General features: G+C 37.1%; 1 protein-coding gene across 1 annotated transcript in view; it reads right to left on the bottom strand.

Annotated features, from left to right (window-relative positions):
* Positions 1-466: 466 nt before the first annotated feature.
* Positions 467-24,331, bottom strand: part of HPGDS (hematopoietic prostaglandin D synthase) — a 47,153-nt gene continuing 23,288 nt past the window's right edge. The window contains exons 4-7 of the mRNA XM_055296991.2: positions 19,848-19,940; positions 10,643-10,752; positions 4,168-4,266; positions 467-1,689 (exon numbers count right to left, since the gene is read on the bottom strand). Of these exons, the coding sequence (XP_055152966.1) occupies positions 1,525-1,689; positions 4,168-4,266; positions 10,643-10,752; positions 19,848-19,940 (467 nt within the window). The 3' untranslated portion in view covers positions 467-1,524. The remainder of the gene's footprint in view (positions 1,690-4,167; positions 4,267-10,642; positions 10,753-19,847; positions 19,941-24,331) is intronic.

Below are 24,331 nucleotides of genomic sequence, written 5' to 3'. Positions count from 1 at the left end.
CTCAAGTGATCCGCCCGCCTCGGCCTCCCAAAGTGCTGGGATTACAGGCGTGAGCCACTGCGCCTGGCCTAAAGTATTAGGTAACTTTTTTTTCAATTTCATAAAACATTATTGAGAGGAAAGAAACACCTTAAATAAGGTCATACCTATCTGGGCTTTTCTTTTCCTCTTCTTTCTTTTTCCCTGACATCCTCCTCTCTTTTGACTTCTTAATTGTGAATAAAGCTTCTGTAAATATATGTGGACAGATTTTTATATGGACATGTTTTCAGGCCCTTGAAATAAATATCAGGGAGCACAATTGCTGGATTGTATGATAAGCATATGTTTAGTTTTATAAGAAATTGTCAATGTCTTCCAAGGTAGCTGTACCATTTGTATTCTCATCAGCAACAAATAAGAGTTACCCGTGCTCCACATCCTCGTCAGCGTTTGGTGTTGTCTGCTGTTTTGGATTTTTGCCATCGTGACAGTCATATAGTGGTATCTTGTTTTAATTTGCAGTTCCCTAATGACATTTTGCTGGGCACCTCTTCATATGCTTATTGCTACCTGTATCTTTGTTGAGGTGTCTGTTAAGGTCTTTTGCCCATTTTTTGATCAGCTTGTTTGTTGTCTTATTGTTGAGTTTTATGAGTTCTATATAATTTTGGATAACAGTCTTTTGTCAGATACATGTTTTAAAAGTATTTTCTCCAAGTCTGTGGCTTGTCTTCTCAGTCTCTTGATCTCTTTTTCTCATCACAACAACTTTATTCATGTCAGTAAATTCATCTTTACAAGTTTCTCTGGCTGCATATCTAGAGCCTTTTGAGCCGTGTCAGATTCCCACAGTCAGGTCTTTTCTCGATAACTCCCTTTATATTCAGTTTGAATTTCATTCCAGGATTATCAGTTTTTGTTCCTTTGCTGCACTTTCATCTTTGTTGGGGAGTTCCCTCTTTTGATTCTTCATTTTTGTAAAATGTCAAAGGGATTTATCACTGGGCCACAAGCAGGTAATAGCAATACAACTACACACTTCGCTATCTATGCAGGAATAACAGATGTGCAGTGACCTCTGGCAGTCTTTGATAGAAGTGACTGGTCATTGTTCATGATGTACATAGGTTATTTACACAGGGGTATGTGAACTGGAGAGCTACTAGCAAAGTTTGTGTTTTATGCAATTACAGGTAATTGTGGTAGCTGAATCCAAACCATTTTGGGGGAGGGGAAGAATGGTGTTGCTAAACAATTATGACTGCAATTCGTGCATGTTAGAACCTGTGCAAAGCAAGGTCTGCCTGTATTACATACTATTTTTCTGTAATTGTAAATGATGTGAAGCTATTCTGAAAGAAAAAGATACTGAAGAAAGATTTGTTTTTGTTTTCATTTTTAAAAATCAGAATATGGCTAAAGTGAAAATCTTAGTGGAGCTGGGGAGGGAGCATGTGGATTATCTGGCAGGCTGATGTAGCTGTCTTATCTGATGAGAGAGATGCCCATGAGAAAAATAAACTTGAAGGCAACATGGATCAGCTAGAGTTTGGTTTGGGGTCTTCGTTTTATCCAGTTAGCGATGGCAGGAATGGCTTGGACTTTCTTCCGTAAAGTCACCAGCCTTGGATGGATGTCTAACAGGTCAGGCTTAAAGACCAAAAGTGTGGTACTGCAAATCTCCCAGTAGAAGTCTGCCCAAGTTACCTAGTTTAAAGGAAACAAACTTTTCATTTGAACATAGAAAATATAGCTGTATCAGCATTCCAAAATTAAAATTAGTTTCTTAATCTAAAAGATTCAAAACAATCTTGTTATTACAAAAGCAGAATGTTTATATGATAGAAGTTCAGAAAATTACTGATATCATACTCCAGCAATCAGGTTACTACTATTAAACATTTTCATGTATAAGATATTTTTCTATGCTGATAGATGTTGTTTTACTAACATGAGATCTTAATGGTACATACTCTTGTAACCTTGTCCAGTCTCCACCTCTCTGTGACAATACATTTTCCTTATCCAATAACCAATACGTATTTTTCCATCTGTTCTAAAATTGCCCTTTACAGGACAAAGCAGGATCTATTCCAGGTCTATGCATTTGATCTGCTTATGTCCATTAACTCTTCAAAACAGTACCCTTTTTTTCACATCACCAAATTATTGAAGATTTCACAGTAGTCCTACAGAATGTTCTATCTTCAGGACCTTTGTATTTCATCTTACCTTGTTCCTTTGTACTATGTAGTATAAAGGAAGGGGTGCAGGTTATTCTTAGAGGGTATATAGTTTCAAGTGAAATATTTGTGGTTAAAATACATTATATTGTATCACAGAAAAAGAATATATGGATGTCTGACCATTAGGGGTATGCCAAGATTGGCCACTGGATTAGTGATGACAGCCTGGTCCTACCATTGTACAGTTGTATGTTTTTACCTTTGTGACTAGAAACCAATCTGTATGCTGTTACTTTTGCTCCATATGATTATCAAAGAGTGAAGTTTAAATGTGGACCACTCTTTTTTCTTTTTGTGTAGAATTTAATAAAGCTGATTGCTAGTGTTTCCGGAACTTATTAAACATCTGTCAGCCAAGAGAAGCTACTGGCTGGAAGACTCAGAATTCAGAATAAATCCAGAATTTATTCAAATATTTATCAAGCACCTACTGTGTGCCATGCCCAGGTCTAGGTGCTGGAGAGCAAGGTAGGATGCAAGCCCCTTCTCTCTTGTAGCTTTTATTTTAGAAGGGAAAAACATGCAAAATGATGGGAGTTACAAAAAAAAAAGTGAGGTCATGTGATGGACTATGACATGGTCAGGGAAGACTTTTAAGAGGTGACACGTAAGCCCAGGCTTAAATATAAAAAAGGATTGAGACCTGCAGTGAGCAATCTGGGGATTAAGCGTTCCAGGTATAGGGAAATGCATAAAGGCCCTTAGGTGGGAGTGTGAGTTAGGTCTGAGGAACACACACACCAGTGTGTTTGGAGCACTGTCAAGAAGGGAGAGAGTACCCAGAGATGAGATCAGAACATCACTTACAAAGGAATTTTAATAGAAAATGAAAAATAAATTCTTAGAAATTTTTCAATAAATAAATAGGGCAGGGAGAGGAGCATTTTAGGAAAGGCTATGTGGGGAGTCAGAAGAAATGAAGGGGTATGTGAAGAGGTTGAAAGTTGAGAATAAAGATATGGCAGGTTTACTTCTGTATCACCCAGAAGGGCTGAACAGGGCAGACAGCAGAGTGTCAGCATGCTACAAAAAAGCAATCTTATCTCCCAGAATGCAGTCTTCCTGAAGGCTGGGACCGCCACCTACCACAACTTGTAAATCAGGTTTAGATTTGATTTTTTTGGCAAGACTACTTATAGGTGGTAGTGTGTCTAGTATCTGGTTGTCTTAACTTTTTTGTGATTATTGATGGTCCATGACTATGCCAATTAATTTTTCTGGGATTGGAAAGTGGTGATAGTTTATTTCTTTCATGAAGAGAAACTTTTTCCAATTGAGATATAAAATGCTTCATAATTTATCCTGATACAAAATACATATGAGTTTATACTGTTAGCTGTAGTTCAAGTTCAGGAATAGGATATTTACTTGACCTTACTCACCTTACATCTCTATCTCCTTTCTCCCACATTGAAGATCCTGGTTCTCAGTAACATCAACACAATTTATTTTTGTACCCACAATATAAGTATAATAATACCAGAAAAAAAATACAAATAGTTTCTAGTACCACCAACAATATGATTACTGAAAATAGTATATGATTTTTTGTTGTTCTAAGCTAAGAGATATCTGTCTTAGATGTATAATCAAATTAGTGTTTTACAAATGATACTTCTTGAAATAGTTCTTCTCTAATAGAGTACATATGTCTTCTGTGTGTTCTCTATGCATCTCTTTTGCATAGTTAGGTTCATTTACTTCACTTTGATTTTTAGGATAGCTTTTTAAGTTTTTGCTGCTAATATATAATTATATAAAATATGGTTCCAAAGTCAAATCTATTTTTTAAAAAGGTTTATTTAAAGAAGTTTAACCTTTGTTCTTGCTGTAAATTCTATTCCCTCCCTATAGGTAACTTTTTTTCAATAAGTTTTTATACTTCTTTTGGTTTGTCCTTTTATTTGCTTGAATTTTTTAAGATATAAAACATACTCACAGAGTTACCAATAAGCCACTCTTTCCCCCCTAAATATGTGTCCAAGTCTTGCATAAGATGAGGCGCATTATATGTGAGCAGCTCATTGAACATCTGCTCCTAGGAGGAGAAAATATCACTTTAAGAATAATGAGAAGAAAAGTAACATGATCTGAGGAGGAAGTAGATTTCTCCATCTTTATTCTCCCACATGAATTCAAGAAAAAAGAGAAGTAGCTAGATTTTTTATTCAAATTTATGTCATGGAGATTTAGGTCTGATTCTCTATAGGTTTGAGTCATCTCTTTATTGCTCATGGATTAAAAAAATAGTTTTCTGTCACCAGTTCTTACAGTTTCTTTGTGTATAAGAAAGAAACTTATTTTTTAATTTTACCCACAAAATCTTATTTTTTCTTAAATTTACTAAAGCAAAATGATTCTATTGTCCTTTTAGATTTCTAAAATTTCCCTCTTAACCTAGCTTTTTTAAAGCTAAATAATATAACTGAAGGTAAAGAAATTTATTTCATAAAGCTAGACTTTTCTAGTTTGGCAGTTCTTGGTTTCACTATTGCATTTATAATGAATCATGATCTTGGGCCTTTATGTATTTTCTCATTGGACTATACCATTGTGCCTTATTATCAGATTTGTCTATCTTGAATATCATCTACAAAATGCATCATCCAGTTATCCCCTCTTGATATATAAACTAATATTATTTAAAAATTAACATCCTTAGGAAAATATATATAAAACATCCATTTTTTAAATTGTCATTATTTTTCTACTTGAAGCTCTGAAGACCAAATAATTTACTCAAGGCCTCTTTCTTGATAAGAGATGTTTGTTTATATATAAGAATTCTGCCTGTTTGAGTCTTGGTTATGAAATAGAAGCCAAACTCAAAAACGTAAAAGGTATGTATCATTTATTAATATGTCTAAATGATCTGTAATGAAATCCAACCTTTATTAAGTCAGATAGTGGATACCGTACCAATTTGCTGATTGACTTGCTGTTATGATTATGACTTAGCTAGATGATATATACTACCACAATATAATGCCTTATATTTGTAGAGTACAATTTGCAAAAGCATCCTTACATACAGGTTGAGCCTCCCTAGTCCAAAAATCCAAAATGCTCCAAAATCCAAAACGTTTTGAGCATGGGCATGATGCCCAAAGGAAATGCTCAGGGGAATATCTCAGATGTCGGCTCTCGAGATTTGGTATGCTCAACCAGTAAGTATAATGCAAATATTCCAAAATCTGAAGAAAACCCCAATTCTGAAATACTTCTGGTCCCAAGAATTTCAGATAAGGGATACTCAACATGTACTTACATATGTTTGCCAGATTTAAAAACCGAAGCTTATAAAGCTTGTTATTATTTTGACTTTATGTTCTTTCCCTTGTTCTTTAAAGTGCTCTGTGGTCAGTATGTTCATAGTTTTAAAGAAAACATTAGGTATGAGTCTTTCTGCTGCTTACACAGAATTTGTAATCCCATTGAAGGGCAGTGAGTCGAGAACCATGTGGTGCTTGCCACAGGTCTGCTCACCTCAGTTGGCATCAGTCAGAAAAGTAATGGCCAATTTGATTGTTGGACAACTTTCTAAAAACTGTGTACATTCCTGGCAAATTCTGTTCTTCTAACGTGCATTTCCAGAGCTTCAGGTGCACCAATGTTTGTGTATATGCAGAGTCAAATAAAACTCTTAGATCTGTGCAATTGACTTCTCCTTGAACCCAGATTCTCTTTGTAAGTTTGGTGAATTATTTCAGTCTAATGAAATGTAAATTAATAAACAGTATAATTAGTATTTAAGTTTCATTTTAAAGTACAATCAATATAAAGAAGATAAGATTTGATTACACCTCTTTTTTTTCCAGATATATTTAAAAAAAATACATTTCCTGATCCATCCTAGATAGCCACTCCTATACTTGATGGATTCAGAAATTTCTAGCCTCCCTTTCCAGAGAGTTATAAAGGAGGTTTTTTCACCCTGAGAAGTTGTTGCTGTGAAAGTTTAACAAATGACTTTTAGGGAGATTCGTATATTTCTCAAAAGCATTTTGATATATGCACTACCAAAATTATTTTGTGTTGGAACCAGGACATCAGAATTCCTCAGGCCTTCTCATTCTTCTTCCCCATCCTGTTCTTTAGATGAGGAAATGGAAACACAGATACATAAATAACCAAAGTAACACTAATGGTAAGTTCAAGGATTGTCATGGTGACCAATATCCAAAGATATCTTTTGCTTTTAATTCTTTTTTTAATTGGAAATGGAATTTTTAATAATAAATACTGTAAAATTGTGTGTATTTGGTAGATTTTTAAGGTGTATATGACAAGAATATATTCACTATCCATCTTAAGTGCATCAATATTCTGCCTTTGAAATTTTCACCTGACCACAAGGTGGCAGCAATGTAACCCACTACCAACAGTCTATGAAATACAGAACAGTGCATTTTTCATTATGTATTAGCCAACTCCTGCTTGTTAATTAGATAGTCTATAGCTATCAGCAGTGTTTCTGCAATGTGTCCTGCCTTTGTATGATTTAATCATGAACTTGGATTGCTATGTCCTTTGAAATTGTTTTATTGAAATAGGTGGTACGTAAGAGTTGTTATTCTAATTCAAAGGTAGAGTGTTACTCTTATCATAAATGTTCGAAGAATATTTTCCTCTGGGAGGTGGCCTCTGTTATGGAGCCTCAGCTACAGAAAGGTAGAAAATAGAAAAGTAGAGAAGAACAATCTGATAAATTGATAGACTGCACATCAGGGGGGTCTTTCGTACATGGAACAAAAATCTTTAGACACTTCTAAATTGGAGAGCATCTGTTTCTACATTTATAATGATATGCAAAATACAGATGCCATGTCTGACAAATAGTAAAAACAACACCAAAGTATATAACACTATTAATTATAATAGTTAATATTTAACACTTCCTACCTAGCCATAGGCACATATGCTAACATTTAATCCTGCCAACATACTTCAAAGTAGAGCCTGTTGTATCCCCACTTTACAAAGAGTTTAAACTATGAATAGGGAGTTAAGTGACAGCTAGTAAGAAGGGAATCAGGATTCAAGCCTGGCAGTTTGACTCCAGAGCCTAGATGTACTTATGTCAAAAAGTTGTATTTCTATCATCAAAGCTGAGCTTTATTATTTCCTGGCTAGGCCTATATATATACGTGTGTGTGTGTGCAGACCCTACACACCTTACATTTATATCATGGAGTCAGTCAATGTAAATACTTTTGTGTCCAGATATCTCAATTCAAATCAGAAGGTGCTAATTAAATAGTATTTACAATAAATACTAAGTAGATAGTATGTGCTTAAGTAAATTGGTAAGACTACCTGCTATTTGTGCTGTGGCTTTCGGCTACAGGCTTTAGCTTTAACATGTACATAAATATTCATGCACAGCTGTTTTGAACAGCTGCTTGCACTGTGGTATTATACCCAGTGGTTAAGAACCTGGGGTTTGAGTCAGTGACGATTTGAATTCCTTCTGCACCACTTCTAGCTGAACAATTTTGGGTAAGTTGTTTACACTATGTGAAACTCTTGTTCTCTTACCTGGAAGATGAGGATAACAACAGTTTCATTCTAAAGGGATGCTTAAATTAGTTACTAATTTAAGCAATTGTATACCTAGGTGATGAGGCTATGGGATCTAAATTCAGCTGTCTGGGCTCAGTTCACAGTTCTGTCAGTTGTGTGACTTTGGGCAACTCTGTAACTTCTGTTTCTCAGTGTCTTCATCTGGAAAGTGAGCATGATAATAAAAAGCACTTATCTTGAAGGGGGAGAAGGAGGGCTGGCTGAGATAACACATAGAGCTGAGAGTAACACAGGCACACGGTGTGCATTTGATGAGTGTGGTTCTGATGACTTATTCAACAAGTGTGTAATGCCTACTACGTAAAAGGCACTGTGATGGCGGTGGGGGATCAGTTGAATAATACAGACATGATTCCTACCGCCCGATGCATCCAGCTTGAGGAGACAAACACAAAAAAGTAATCACACACCACCTGCCAGTCTCTTTAAAATAGAGACTGTGATGAGCGTCCTAAAGGAAACCACTAGAAGCTGTAATAAAGACGTCTATTTAGAATTCTGCATAAAGATGAATAATTTGACAAATGTATATCATTTTGCATTCATCTCTAAACCACAGTAATGAATATTTTTAAAAAGATAGAACCCGCGAGGAAGTGGAAAGAGAGGAGATAAGAGCAAACAAAATTTGAAGCTAGTAAGCAGATGGGTGAATGGCACCTGCAAAGGGAAAGCCAAGAACCAATCCCATCAGTAACACGAAATCCTTAAATGGCTCGGGAAATGACCGGGTATGTCTAGAACTGGGGTTAAGGAGGTTTGGAAGGGGATAAAATGAGGATTGGTGGAAAACTATTAAGCGGGTTTAGCATGGGATGTTCTTCATTTTACATTACTAGACAGCTGTCCCTTCCCCATTCTTAGTGGAAAACAGCCTAAGAATTTTTATAAATTTAGAAGCACAATATCAGAAATTTAGAACTCAAGGACTGATGAAGTTGAGAAATGCTTTCTAAAAGTAATGCAGAAAAGCCAAGAAATGGGAAATAGGAAAAGAGCCAACATCTGAATTACTGGAATTCTACTATAAGGAACAAAGAAAATAAAGGGGGAGGTAATCGTTAATGAAAGAATTAAAGGAAATTTCCTTAAACTAAAGGACATGGGTCCCAGATTGAACGGACTCACCAAGGAAACAGCACAATGGATGAAAACAAGATCATACCAAGACTCATCATTGCAAAATTTTAGAACTCTAAGGGCATGTGTTTTATAATCTTTCAGAGTGAAAAAAAATAGGTCACATACAAAAGGTCAGTAATTAAATTGAATTCAAACTTCTCAACAGCCTTTCAAATACTAATGAAAAATTAACTTTCATCAGAATTCTACACCCAGCCAAACTATAAAACAAGTTTGAGAATAAAATAAAAACATCTTTAGACAAACGAGGCCCCAAAAGCCCCAAACTTTTATTTCCTATGATCATTAAGTTCTTAGAGGATTGTTCCACAAAAGCAAGGAAAGAAAACAGGAGAATGAACCCAGGAAAATATTAAAAAAAAAAAAAAATCCAGGGTAATAATAAAGATCTCAGGATGACAACGGTGACCGAGTATCTAGGACAACCATACCAGAGTGAAGCATTGTGGCTCACAAGATAGACATATCCATACCATCTGTCATAATCATATCTGCTGTCATCAAACCTTCATTTTAACTTTTGGAATACTAGAGGATGTGCCTCCAAATAAACAATGGAGTAAACAAAGAAAGAAGGCAGCATCCAGGAACAGGACTCCAGCTCCATAGAATGGCATCACTGGAATAACAGCAAAGGGAATTCCAATGATGACAGCTGTGCAGAAAACCTAGTGAACTCCGCAGAGAATGGAAGTCTCCTAGACAGAAAGCGCTCCAAGAAATATTGGAAATAACAGATGAACTGATACTACACTGACCTTGTGGAAAATCGTATTGGCAGGCTATTGGATACTGTGGAAAGTCAGCAGTAAAAGTAAAAAGAAGCAAAAGAAAGCAATTACTAATTTTGAGGAAGAAAAGTGAGAAAGGAAATATTATAAAAGCATACTACAGTGCACAGTTCTGTGCATTATTTGCATAGCATACTAATCACAGGATATTTAACCAAAAAATTTTCACATCACAATATTGGGAGCTTGGTGAAAGGGAAGCAGAAAGGATGACTATGTAAGAGAAAAATTGTTATTACAGGTTGAGATCCTTTAATCCAACATGCTTGGAAACAGAATTGTCTTGAATTCCAGACTTTTTCAGATTTTGGAATATTTGCATATACATAATGAGATATATAGGGGATGGGGCCTAAATCTAAACACCAAATTCATTTATGTTTCATTTACACCTTATACACATAGGCTGAAGGTAATTTTATACAGTATTTTCAATAATTTTGCACATTTGCCAAAGTTTGTGTTAAGTACTTACATGTGGAATTTTCCACTTGTGCTGTCATCTTGGTGTTTAAAACGTTTTGGAGTTTGGGGCATTTTGGATTTCAGATTTTCAGGTTAGGAATGCTTAACCTGTACTATCATAAGTCCTGAGAAATCATTTACAATTGGTCAATGAGAGGAAGTCATATTTACATATCCTATAGAAATATGGAAATGTGTAAATCCTAAAGAAACTGCTAAGCAAATTTTTAACAGGGTTGCATCTGGGGAGGAGTTAATGTGAAGGGGTACAATAGGGAATTGCTGTACTTTATTTTAAACTTTTAAAATATAATTTGATATTTTAAAATTATACATATTGTTTTGATATTAAGGAACTTTCTAAGGCACCTAACACAATGTCTGGCAGGTGGTGTGTAATTAATGCTAGGAATAGCAAATGGATCACATTACTTTCACATCTTGCTTTTTCTCTGCCCAAGGAAAACATGACATGAAATCATCCAGTGTGTCCACAATAGCATCAACATGACATTGTTCCATTTCTGTGTTTCCAGCCAAATCTATGGAATAGAGAGAGGCCCATCAATATGTTTAATTTACTATATTAAAAAGTTTGTTTTTAACAGATAGTATATTCATATGGTTGAAAATTCAAAAGAGTATAAAACAATATGCACTGAAGACTAGCTTCCATCCACCACATTTTGCTCCCTTACCTACCTACCTTACTAGTACCACTTTAATTAGTATTCTTACATTATTTCTTTATGAAAATACAAGCAAATAAAAATATATATCCCACTAGATATGCTTCCTCATCCCATGTCCCCTACATATCTTTCTTTACAAGTACCCAAAAGGTGTACTTGCTCTTTTTTTTTTTTTTTTTTGGCTACATAGGGATTCCTTGAGGTAGATGTGCCACAATATATATATATTTTTAATTATACTTTAAGTTTTAGGGTACAGGTGCACAACGTGCAGGTTTGTTACATATGTATACATGTGCCATGTTGGTGTGCTGCACCCATTAACTCGTCATTTACATTAGGTATATCTCCTAATGCTATCCCTCCTGCCTCCCCCCACCCCACAACAGGCCCCGGTGTGTGATGTTCCCCTTCCTGTGTCCATGTGTTCTAATTGTTCAATTCCCACATATGAGTGAGAAGAGTGAGAACATGCAGTGTTTGGTTTTTTGTCCTTGTGAAAGTTTGCTGAGAATGATGGTTTCCAGCTTCATCCATGTCCCTACAAAGGACATGAACTCATCATTTTTTATGGCTGCATAGTATTCCATGCTGTATATGTGCCACATTTTCTTAATCCGTCTATCATTGTTGGACATTTGTCTTGGTTCCAAGTCTTTGCTATTGTGAATAGTGCTGCAATAAACATACGTGTGCATGTGTCTTTATAGCAGCATGATTTATAATCCTTTGGGTATATACCCAGTAATGGGATGGCTAGGTCAAATGGTATTTCTAGTTCTAGATCCCTGAGGAATCGCCACACTGACTTCCACAATGGTTGAATTAGTTTACAGTCCCACCAACAATGTAAAAGTGTTCCTATTTCTCCACATCCTCTCCAGCACCTGTTGTTTCCTGACTTTTTAATGATGGCCATTCTAACTGGTGTGAGATGGTATCTCATTGTGGTTTTGATTTGTATTTCACTGATGGCCAGTGATGATGAGCATTTTTGCATGTGTCTTTTGGCTGTGTAAATGTCTTCTTTTGAGAAGTGTGTTCATATCCTTCGCCCACTTGTTGATGGGGTTGTTTTTTTATGTAAATGTGTTTGAGTTCTTCATAGATTCTGGATATTAGCCCTTTGTCAGATGAGTAGATTGCAAAAATTTTCCCCCATTCTGTAGGTTGCTTGTTCACTCTGATGGTAGTTTCTTTTGCTGTGCAGAAGCTCTTTAGTTTAATTAGATCCCATTTGTCAATTTTGGCTTTTGTTGCCATTGCTTTTGGTGTTTTAGACATGAAGTCCCTGCCCATGCCTATGTCCTGAATGGTATTGCCTAGGTTTTCTTCTAGGGTTTTTATGGTTTTAGGTCTAACATTGAAGTCTTTAATGCATCTTGAATTAATTTTTGTATAAGGTGTAAGGAAGGGATCCAGTTTCAGCTTTCTACATATGGCTAGCCAGTTTTCCCAGCACCATTTATTAAATAGGGAATCCTTTCCCCATTTCTTGTTTTTGTCAGGTTTGTCAAAGATCAGATGGTTGTAGATGTGTGGCACTATTTCTGAGGGCTCTGTTCTGTTCCATTGGTCTATATCTCTGTTTTGGTACCAGTACCATGCTGTTTTGGTTACTGTAGCCTTGTAGTATAGTTTGAAGTCAGGTAGCTTGATGCCTCCAGCTTTGTTCTTTTTGCTTAGGATTGACTTGGCCATGCGAGCTCTTTTTTGGTTCCATGTGAACTTTAAAGTAGTTTTTTCCAGTTCTGTGAAGAAAGTCAGTGGTAGGTGGATGGGGATGGCATTGAATCTATAAATTACCTTGGGCAGTATGGCCATTTTCACAATATTGATTCTTCCTACCCATGAGCATGGAATGTTCTTCTATTTGTTTGTATCCTCTTTTATTTCGTTGAGCAGTGGTTTGTAGTTCTCCTTGAAGAGGTCCTTCACATTCCTTGTAAGTTGGATTCCTAGGTATTTTATTCTCTTTGAAGCAATTGTGAATGGGAGTTCACTCGTGATTTGGCTCTCTGTTTGTCTCTTATTGTTGTATAGAAATGCTTGTGATTTTTGTACATTGATTTTGTATCCTGATACTTTGCTGAAGTTGCTTATCAACTTAAGGAGATTTTGAGCTGAGATAATGGGGTTTTCTAAATATACAATCATGTCATCTGCAAACAGGGACAATTTGACTTCCTCTTTTCCTAATTGAATACCCTTTATTTCCTTCTCCTGCCTGATTGCCCTGGCCAGAACTTCCAACACTATGTTGAATGGGAGTGGTGAGAGAGGGCATCCCTGTCTCGTGCTCATTTTCAAAGGGATTGCTTCCAGTTTTTACCCATTCAGTATGATATTGGCTGTGGATTTGTCATAAATAGCTCTTATTATTTTGAGATATGTCCCATCAATACCTAATTTATTGAGAGTTTTTAGCATGAAGGGCTGTTGAATTTTGTCAAAGGCCTTTTCTGCATCTATTGAGATAATCATGTGGCTTTTGTCGTTGGTTCTGTTTATATGCTGGATTACATTTATTGATTTGCATATGTTGAACCAGCCTTGCATCCCAGGGATGAAGCCCACTTGATCATGGTGGATAAGCTTTTTGATGTGTTGCTGGATTCAGTTTGCCAGTATTTTACTGAGGATTTTCCCATCGATGTTCATCACGGGTATTGGTTTAAACTTCTCTTTTTTTGTTGTGTCTCTGCCAGGCTTTGGTATCAGGATGATACTGGCCTCATAAAATGAGTTAGGGAGGATTCCCTCTTTTTCTATTGATTGGAATAGTTTCAGAAGGAATGGTACCAGCTCCTCCTTGTATCTCTGGTAGAATTCGGCTGTGAATCCATCTGGTCCTGGACTTTTTTTGGTTGGTAAGCTATTAATTATTGCCTCAATTTCAGAGCCTGTTATTGGTCTATTCAGAGATTCAACTTCTTCCTGGTTTAGTCTTGGGAGGGTATATGTGTCAAGGAATTTATCCATTTCTTCTAGATTTTCTAGTTTATTTGCATAGACATGTTTATAGTACTCTCTGATGGTAGTTTGTATTTCTGTGGGATTGGTGGTGATATCCCCTTTATCATTTTTTATTGCATCTATTTGATTCTTCTCTTCTTCTTTTTTAGTCTTGCTAGCGGTCTGTCAATTTTGTTGATCTTTTCAAAAAATCAGCTCCTGAATTCATTGATTTTTTGAAGGGTTTTTTATGTCTCTATCTCCTTCAGTTCTGCTCTGATATTAGTTATTTCTAGCCTTCTGCTAGCTTTTGAATGTGTTTGCTCTTGCTTCTCTAGTTCTTTTAATTGTGATGTTAGGGTGTCATTTTTAGATCTTTCCTGCTTTCTCTAGTGGGCATTTAATGCTATAAATTTCCCTCTACACACTGCTTTAAATGTGTCCCAGAGATTCTGGTATGTTGTGGCTTTGTTCTCATTGGTATCAAAGAACATCTTTATTTCTGCCTTCATTTCGTTATGTACCCAGTAGTCATTCAGGAGCAGGTTGTTCAGTTTCCATGTAGTTGAGTGGTTTTGAGTGAGTTTCTTAATCCTGAGTTCTAGTTTGATTGCACTGTGGTCTGAGAGACAGTTATAATATTTGTTCTTTTACATTTGCTGAGGAGTGCTTTACTTCCAACTATGTGGTCAATTTTGCAATAAGTGCGGTGTGGTGCTGAGAAGAATGTATATTCTGTTGATTTGGGGTGGAGAGTTCTGCAGATGTCTATTAGATCCACTTGGTGCAGAGCTGAGTTCAATTTCTGCATATCCTTGTTAACCTTCTGTCTCCTTGATCTGTCTAATATTGATAGTGGGGTGTTAAAGTCTCCCATTATTATTGTGTGGGAGTCTAAGTCTCTTTGTAGGTCTCTAAGGACTTGTTTTATGAATCTGGGTGCTCCTGTATTGGGTGCATATATATTTAGGATAGTTAGCTCTTCTTGTTGAATTGATCCCTTTACCATTATGTAATGGCCTTGTCTGTTTTGATCTTTGTTGGTTTAAAGTCTGTTTTATCAGAGACTAGGATTGCAACCCCTGCTTTTTTCTGTTTTCCATTTGCTTGGTAGATCTTCCTCCATCCCTTTATTTTGAGCCTATGTGTGTCTCTGCACGTGAGATGTGTTTCCTGAATACAGCACACTGATGGGTCTTGACTCTTTGTCCAATTTGCCAGTCTGTGTCTTTTAATTGGAGCATTTAGCCCATTTACATTTAAGGTTAATATTGTTATGTGTGAATTTGATCCTGTCATTATGATGTTAGCTGGTTATTTTGCTCATTAGTTGATGCAGTTTCTTCCTAGCCTCGATGGTCTTTACAATTTGGCATGTTTTTGCAGTGGCTAGTACCGGTTGTTCCTTTCCATGTTTAGTGCTTCCTTCAGGAGCTCTTGTAGGGCAGGCCTAATGGTGACAAAATCTCTCAGCATTTGCTTGTCTGTAAAGGGTTTTATTTCTCCTTCTCTTATGAAGCTTAGTTTGGCTGGAAATGAAATTCTGGGTTGAAAATTCTTTCCTTTAAGAATGTTGAATATTGGCCCCCACTCTCTTCTGGCTTTTAGAGTTTCTGCGGAGAGATCAGCTGTTAGTCTTATGGGCTTTCCTTTGTGGGTAACCTGACCTTTCTCTTTGGCTGCCCTTAACATTTTTTCCTTCATTTCACTTTGGTGAATCTGACAATTATGTGTCTTGGAGTTGCTCTTCTCAAGGAGTATCTTTGTGGCGTTCTCTGTATTTCCTGAATCTGAATGTTGGCCTGCCTTGCTGGATTGGGGAAGTTCTCTTGGATAATATCCTGCAGAGTGTTTTCCAACTTGGTTCCATTCTCCCCGTCACTTTCGGGTACACCAATCAGATGTAGATTTGGTCTTTTCACGTAGTCCCATATTTCTTAGAGGCTTTGTTCATTTCTTTTTATTCTTTTTTCTCTAAACTTCTCACTTCATTTCATTCATTTGATCTTCTGTCACTGATACCCCTTCTTCCAGTTGATCGAATCAGCTACTGAAGCTTATGCATTCGTCACGTAGTTCTCATGCCATGGTTTTCAGCTCCATCAGGTCCTTTAAGGACTTCTCTGCATTGGTTATTCTAGTTAGCCATTTGTCTAATCTTTTTTCAAGGTTTTTAAACTTCTTTTCATGGGTTCACACTTCCTCCTTTAGCTAGGAGAAGTTTGATCGTCTGAAGCCTTCTTCTCTCAACTCGTCAAAGTCATTCTCCATCCAGCTTTGTTCCATTCCTGGTGAGGAGCCGTGTTCCTTTGGAGGAGGAGAGGCACTCTGATTTTTAGAATTTTCAGTTTTTCTGCTCTGTTTTTTCCCCATCTTTGTGGTTTTATCTACCTTTGGTCTTTGATGATGGTGACGTACAGATGTGGTTTTGGTGTGGATGTCCTTTCTGTTTGTTAGTTTTCCTTCTAACAGTCAGGACCCTCAGCTGCAGGTCTGTTGGAGTTTGCTGGAGGTCCACTCCAGACCCTGTTTGCCTGGGTGTCAGCAGCGGAGGCTGCAGAACAGCAAATATTGGTCAACAGCAAATGTTGCTGCTTGATCGTTCCTCTGGAAGTTTTGTCTCAGAGGGGTACCTGGCCGTGTGAGGTATCAGTCTGCCCCTACTTGGGGGTGCCTCCCAGTTAGGCTACTCGGGGGTCAGGGACCCACTTGAGGAGGCAGTCTGTCTGTTCTCAGATCTCAAGCTTCATGCTGGGAAAACCACTACAGTCTCCCAAGCTGTCAGACAGGGACATTTAAGTCTGCAGAGGTTTCTGCTGCCTTTTGTTTGTCTATGCCCTGCCCCCAGAGGTGGAGTCTACGGAGGCAGGCAGGCCTCCTTGAGCTGCAGTGGGCTTCACCCAGTTCGAGCTTCCTGGCAGCTTTGTTTACCTACTCAAGACTCAGCAATGGTGGGCACCCCTCCCCCAGCCTCGCTGCCACCTTGCAGTTTGATCTCAGACTGCTGTGCTAGCAAAGAGCGAGGCTCCCTGGGCGTAGGACCCTCTTAGCCAGGCATGGGATATAATCTCCTGGTGTGCCATTTGCTAAGACCGTTGGAAAAGCGCAGTATTAGGGTAGGAGTGACTCGATTTTCCAGGTGCCATCTGTCACCCTTTTCCTTGGCTAGGAAAGGGAGTTCCCTGATCCCTTGCGCTTAAGGGTGAGGCGATGCCTCACCCTGTTTTGGCTCTTGCTCAGTGCACTGCACCCACTGCCATGCACCTACTGTCTGACAATCCCCAGTGAGACAATCTCAGTACCTCAGTTGGAAATGAAGAAATCATTCGTCTTCTTCATCGCTCATGCTGGGAGCTGTAGACTGGAGCTGTTCCTATTCGGTCATCTTGGAACTGCCTCTCCCACAATTTATTTAACTAGCGTCAACTGATTAGGTTTGTTTCCAGTCTTTTGTTAGTACAAGCAACACTGCAATAAATAACCTGTACCTACATTATAATTTATTTTGTAAAAAGAATTGTTTTTATTTTTGCGGACAGTTTTTGTCAGGAGCATTTGTTTTCTGACTGGAGACTAAAATTTTTGAATAATAGAGGGTTTTTTTTTCTTTTGTCTCATTTGTTAATCATTATTTTTGGTAATAAATCATTGGTCTTCCTGAAAGTTTTCTCAATGGTGCCAATTTAAAATGCTTCTGTGTAGAAGCTTTCTAAAATGGATTGCTTTTGTAAAACTGTATAAATTTATTAAAAATTAAGAAACTGTATACTGACAGTGGATGAATTGTATGTAAATTATACCTCAATGAAGGTGTTAAAATTGAAAGAAAATTCTTGAGTGATTTAGAGTTCCTCTGTAAACTATATTTTTGTGTGTGTGATATTCAAAGGCTGATTATTTGTCTTTCTGACCTTAAATAGTCTTCAGAATTTTTCACTCATTTTCATCCGTACTTTGACTTCCACCTCAAGGCTTCAGCTAAAAATTTATGGAGGTGACTCCTTATTCAATATTTTTAGTCCTAAACCACAGGCTCATTTTTTCAGCCTCCCTTTGGATATATCTCTGATTACTCTTTTGGCCCCTGAACATTCTTCCACAAATCCTCAAATGCAGTCATCACAACTTTTCTCAAACCAGCTCTCCTTTTTTTTACCCAGCAAATAATTACGGGCCTCAACTGTGACTCAGCCCCAAGTAGTGGCTGTATATAGTAGCATTGAATAGAAGAGGTAAATTCCTTGCCTGCATGGCACATATGGTCAACTGGAGAAGGGAGACATTGAGGAGGGTATTGCAAGTTGAAAAAAGTATTTTAAACAGAAAAGAGAAAGAGACGAAAGAGAAGAGGAGAAGGAAGAAAAGGAGGAAGTAGCAGTACATAGCGCATTGAGAACGGCAAACTCTGTCTATGCTATTCCTCTCCTGGTTAAATAGACTGCCTTCCACATGGCAACATCTATCTACTGTCTCTAAGATGATTCTACATCCACAAATTTTTCATATTTTTCTTGGCCTCTCTTCTTTGCCATCTGGACCATTTCAATGATCTCCTAATATGCTTCCCTGCAGTAGCCACAAATACAAAGTAACCACAATAATCTTCCCAAAATGCATAGCGGTAGTTATGCTGCTTTTCTAGATAAAAACCTACAGTTGCATAAGAAAAAAAGTCCATACTCTAGATCCTTCTGGATCTTTCTAATCAGATCCAATCTACTAAGCATTTCTCTAATTCTCTTCCACCTGCAAATTTGAAGTTCATTCTTCTTCTCATGCCATTTTCTCTCTGCTTAGAATGTTCTAGCCCAGAGATTCTCAGAGTGAGATCCACGGACCACTTGCATCATCTGGGAAATTGTTGAGAATGCAAATTCTTGGGACCCACCCAAGGTCTACTGACTCAAAGTTGCACAAAGTATATTTTAATGAGCATCCAGGTGACCCTGATGCACATAAAGTTTGAAAAGCACTGCCCAGGTCCAAGTCTTCCTTTTGAAATTCTAGCTATCTTTGAGCCTAAACTTAAATTTCATTTTCACTTTAAAGCCTAATTTCCTTGGTCATAAATAATTTCCATTTCTTCTAAACTTTCAAAATAACTTTATTTGTTGAAACATGTTAGTGTAACACAAAACTTTGTATTTTTTAAAATACACTATTTCATTCCAAAATGAGGTTTAGTATTCATGGCCCATTTTATTTGTGAGCTAACTATGTATGTGTCTATGGCTTGGATCATAGCAGTGGCAATGGTGGTGGGGAGATAGGTTTGAGAGAATGGTGATTCTACAGATTGATTGAAAGAAACGAGCTTTAAAAGAAGCGAAAAGTAGCTTTTGGCTCAAAAAGGGTGTGAGAATAGTTTGAGGGAAGAGAGAAGAAGACAGTGGAGCATAGGATGGGAGAAAGTGTGTCAGGCAAAAACAAGAACAGTTTCTATTGTTTCTTTTCTAATATCATGGGTGTGGTCACTAATGCAACAATCCAGAAGCCAACTATCCCCTTCAAGTTTCCTCAGATGGCACTGAGTGGAAGCAAAGAAACTCCCTATTTTTTTTCAGCATGATTAGGATGAAGGACATTACTGAGTATATAATTTTAATAGTCTAAGAAATTTCAACCTCCATATGCCATATGTATTTTCTGCTAAGTAATTTTCTCTAATAACTTACAATATGCATACTAGCCAAAGTTTGGAATGAAACATGCTTGTCCAATTTTTCAGCTAAACTCCAAAAAGGGCTTGGAGGGCAAACAGATGTAAGGCATGAAAAGCAGGAGGCGATATAAAATAAAATTGTCTAATTGTCCAGGGAACTCATAGAAAGTTAAACTGATACAGGTGGTATATTTATACTTTTCTCTTATTTAATTCCATTCTTATTTGTACTATAGTATGCTATGCTAAAGTCACTTAATGAATACTGAATATATATCAATGTGTTTGTTTCAGTTATCAAAAATCTTAAGCAAAATAAACACGTTACCTGTGTTTTTGGTCAAATATCTTGCTATTGCTAGGCTCTGGTGAAGGGTAAGTCCATCAACTTCCAAAATGGGGATTTTTCCAAATGGGAGAGCTTAAAATAAAATGAGCAAAGAATTAACTTCATAACAAAACCAGAAGTTATATTACTTCCATTTTTACTGATCATTGTGAAAACAAAGCATGATTTTATGAAATCATGAAATTCTTAAATATTTTTAAAGGAACACTTGACAACCTGTAGTGGAATATTTACATTTTATAAGTTTTGTTTAAGTTGTTAGAAAACCTGATTTAAAATTAGTGACAGAATTGGTTCTTAAGCCCAGGTTTATAGTGACACCATATACTATACTGTATTTTACATGCTTATTGTTAAAAAAATTAATTGTAAAGCTTCATTATTTTTTGTAGCCTCAACTGCAGATTATTAAAATAGTAGTCTGAGGATTATGAAGAGTTTGATATACATATTGAGTTATGGTAAGAACTTAGCCATAGCCTTTTTAAAATTAATACATAATAATTGTACATACTATGGGATACATGATACATGCATGCAATGTAATGATCGGGAAATTTTTTATTTCTTATTTAATTTCTTCATTGACCTAGTGATCATTCAGGACCATGTTGTTTAATTTCCTTATATTTGTATAGTTTCCAAAGCTCTTTTTATTATTGATTTCTAGTTTTATTCCATTGTGGTCCGAGAAAATACTTGATATAATTTCAATTTTTAAAGATTTATTAAAAAAATTTTATTGAGATGTGTTTTGTGGCTTAACATATGGCCCATCCTGTGTGCTGCTAAGAAGAATGTGCGGTCTGTAGCTTATGGATAAAAAAAATTTTTTTTGAGATGGAGTCTTGCTCTGTCACTGAGGCTGGAGTGCAGTGGTGCGATCTTGGCTCACTGCAACTTCCACCTCCCAGGTTCAAGCGATTCTCCTGCCTCAGCCTCCTGAGTAGCCGGGACTACAGGTTCGTGCCACCACACCCAGATAAGTTTTGTATTTTTAGTAGAGATGGGGTTTTGCTATGTTGGCCAGGCCGATCTTGAATTCCTGACCTCAAGTGATCCACCTACCTCAGCCTCCCAAAGTGCTAGGATTACAGGCGTGAGCAACCATGCCCAGCCTATGGATGAAATGTTCTGTAAATGTCTGTTGGGTCCATTTGGTCTATAGCGCAGATTCAGCCCAATGTTTCTTTGTTGGTTTTCTGGCTAGATTATCTGTCCAGTGCTGACAGGGAAGTGTTGACATCCCGAACTCTTATTATGTTAGGATCTATCTCTAACTTTAGTTCTAACAATATTTGCTTCATATATTTGGGTGCACATATACTTACAATTATTATATCTTCTTGCTGAATTGACCACTTTATTATTATATAATGACTTTTTCTCTTTTTACATTTTTTACTTAAAGTCTATTTTGTCTGCTATAAACATTGCTACTCCTGCATGCTTTTGGTTTCTGTTTGTATGGAATATTTTTTCAATTCCTTCATTTTTAGTCTATGTGTGTCTTTTCAGGTGAATGAAGTTAATTGTAAGCAGCAGATAGTTGGCTTTTATTTTGTTTTTGATTCAGCCAGTTTGTATCTTTTTAATTGGGGAATTTAAATCATTTATATTCATTGATAGATAAGGGCTTATTTATCTTTGTGATTTAGTGGTTATCTATAGTAATAACTTTTTATTTATTTCTCTTTCTCATTTATGTATCTGCTCTACCAGTTAGTTTTATACTTTCATGTGTTTTCATGATGGTAGATATCATCCTTTCACTTCCAGATGTAGGGCTTCCTTAAGCATTTCTTGTAGGAACAGTCTATTGGTGATACATTTCCTCAGTTTCTGCTTGTGTGAGAAAGACTATTTCTTCTTCATTTTTTTATTATACCTTAAGTTCTAGGGTACATGTGCACAACATGCAGGTTTGTTACATAGGTATACATGTGCCATGTTGGTATGCTGCATCCATTAACTCGTCATTTACATTAGGTATATCTCCTAATGCTATCCCTCCCCACTACCCCCACCCCCCAACAGGCCCCAGTGTGTGATGTTCCCCATTCTGTGTCCAAGTGTTCTCATTGTTCAGTTCCCACCTATGAGTGAGAACATGCAGTGTTTGGTTTTCTGTCCTTGCGATAGTTTGCTCAGAATGATGGTTTCCAGCTTCATCCATATCCCTACAAAGGACATGAACTCATCGTTTTTTATGGCTGCATAGTATTCCATGGTCTATATGTACCACATTTTCTTAATCCAGTCTATCATTGATGGACATTTGGGTTGGTTCTAAGTCTTTACTATTGTTAATAGTGCTGCAGTAAACATACATGTGCATGTGTCTTTATGGTAGCATGATTTTTAATCCTTTGGGTATATACCCAGTAATGGGATCACTGGGTCAAATGGTATTTCTATATCTAGATCCTTGAGGAATCGCCACACTGTCTTCCACAATGGTTGAACTAGTTAACACTCCCACCAACAGTGTAAAACTGTTCCTATTTCTCCACATCCTCTCCACCACCTGTTGTTTCCTGACTTTTTAATGATCACCATTCTAACTGGTGTGAGATGGTATCTCATTGTGGTTTTGATTTGCATTTCTCTGATGACCAGTGATGATGAGCATTTTTTCATGTGTCTGTTGACTGCATAAATGTCTTTTTTTGAGAAGTGTCTGTTCATATCCTTTGCCTACTTTTTGATGGGGTTGTTTGATTTTTTTCTTGTAAATTTGTTTAAGTTCTTTGTAGATTCTGGATATTAGCCCTTTGTCAGATGGATAGAATGCAAAATTTTTCTCCCATTCTGTAGGTTGCCTGTTCACTCTGATGGTAGTTTCTTTTGCTGTGCAGAAGCTCTTTAGTTTAATTAGATCCCATTTGTCAATTTTGGCTTTTGTTGCCATTGCTTTTGGTGTTTTAGACATGAAGTCCCTGCCCATGCCTATGTCCTGAATGGTATTGCCTAGGTTTTCTTCTAGGGTTTTTACGGTTTTAGGTCTAACATTGAAGTCTTTAATCCATCTTGAATTAATTTTTGTATAAGGTGTAAGGAAGGGATCCAGTTTCAGCTTTCTACATATGGCTAGCCAGTTTTCCCAGCACCATTTATTAAATAGGGAATCCTTTCCCCATTTCTTGTTTTTGTCAGGTTTGTCAAAGATCAGATGGTTGTAGATGTGTGGCACTATTTCTGAGGGCTCTGTTCTGTTCCATTGGTCTATATCTCTGTTTTGGTACCAGTACCATGCTGTTTTGGTTACTGTAGCCTTGTAGTATAGTTTGAAGTCAGGTAGCTTGATGCCTCCAGCTTTGTTCTTTTTGCTTAGGATTGACTTGGCCATGCGAGCTCTTTTTTGGTTCCATATGAACTTTAAAGTAGTTTTTTCCAATTCTGTGAAGAAAGTCAGTGGTAGGTGGATGGGGATGGCATTGAATCTATAAATTACCTTGGGCAGTATGGCCATTTTCACGATATTGATTCTTCCTACCCATGAGCATGGAATGTTCTTCTATTTGTTTGTATCCTCTTTTATTTTGTTGAGCAGTGGTTTGTAGTTCTCCTTGAAGAGGTCCTTCACATTCCTTGTAAGTTGGATTCCTAGGTATTTTATTCTCTTTGAAGCAATTGTGAATGGGAGTTCACTCGTGATTTGGCTCTCTGTTTGTCTCTTATTGTTGTATAGAAATGCTTGTGATTTTTGTACATTGATTTTGTATCCTGATACTTTGCTGAAGTTGCTTATCAACTTAAGGAGATTTTGGGCTGAGATAATGGGGTTTTCTAAATATACAATCATGTCATCTGCAAACAGGGACAATTTGACTTCCTCTTTTCCTAATTGAATACCCTTTATTTCTTTCTCTTGCCTGATTGCCCTGGCCAGAACTTCCAACACCATGTTGAATAGGAGTGGTGTGAGAGGGCATCCCTGTCTCGTGCTCATTTTCAAAGGGAATGCTTCCAGTTTTTGCCCATTCAGTATGATATTGGCTGTGGGTTTGTCATAAATAGCTCTTATTATTTTGAGATATGTCCCATCAATACCTAATTTATTGAGAGTTTTTAGCATGAAGGGCTGTTGAATTTTGTCAAAGGCCTTTTCTGCATCTATTGAGATGATCATGTGGTTTTTGTCTTAGGTTCTGTTTAGGTGATGGATTACATTTATTGATTTGCGTATGTTGAACCAGCTTTGCATCCCAGGAATGAAGCCAACTTGATCTTCGTGGATAAGCCTTTTGATGTACTGCTGGATTCATTTTGCCAGTATTTTATTGAGGATTTTCCCATCAATGTTCATCAGGGATATTGGTCTAAAATTCTCTTTTTTTGTTGTGTCTCTGCCAGGCTTTCGTATCAGGGTGATGCTGGCCTCATAAAATGAGTTAGGGAGGATTCCCTCTTTTTCTATTGATTGGAATAGTTTCAGAAGGAATAGTACCATCTCCTCTACG

The sequence above is a fragment of the Symphalangus syndactylus genome, chromosome 10 (assembly GCF_028878055.3).
Source record: "Symphalangus syndactylus isolate Jambi chromosome 10, NHGRI_mSymSyn1-v2.1_pri, whole genome shotgun sequence".
Taxonomy (NCBI): domain Eukaryota; kingdom Metazoa; phylum Chordata; class Mammalia; order Primates; family Hylobatidae; genus Symphalangus; species Symphalangus syndactylus.
Note: the sequence above shows the minus strand (reverse complement) of the source record. Positions and strands in the feature narration are given on the sequence as shown.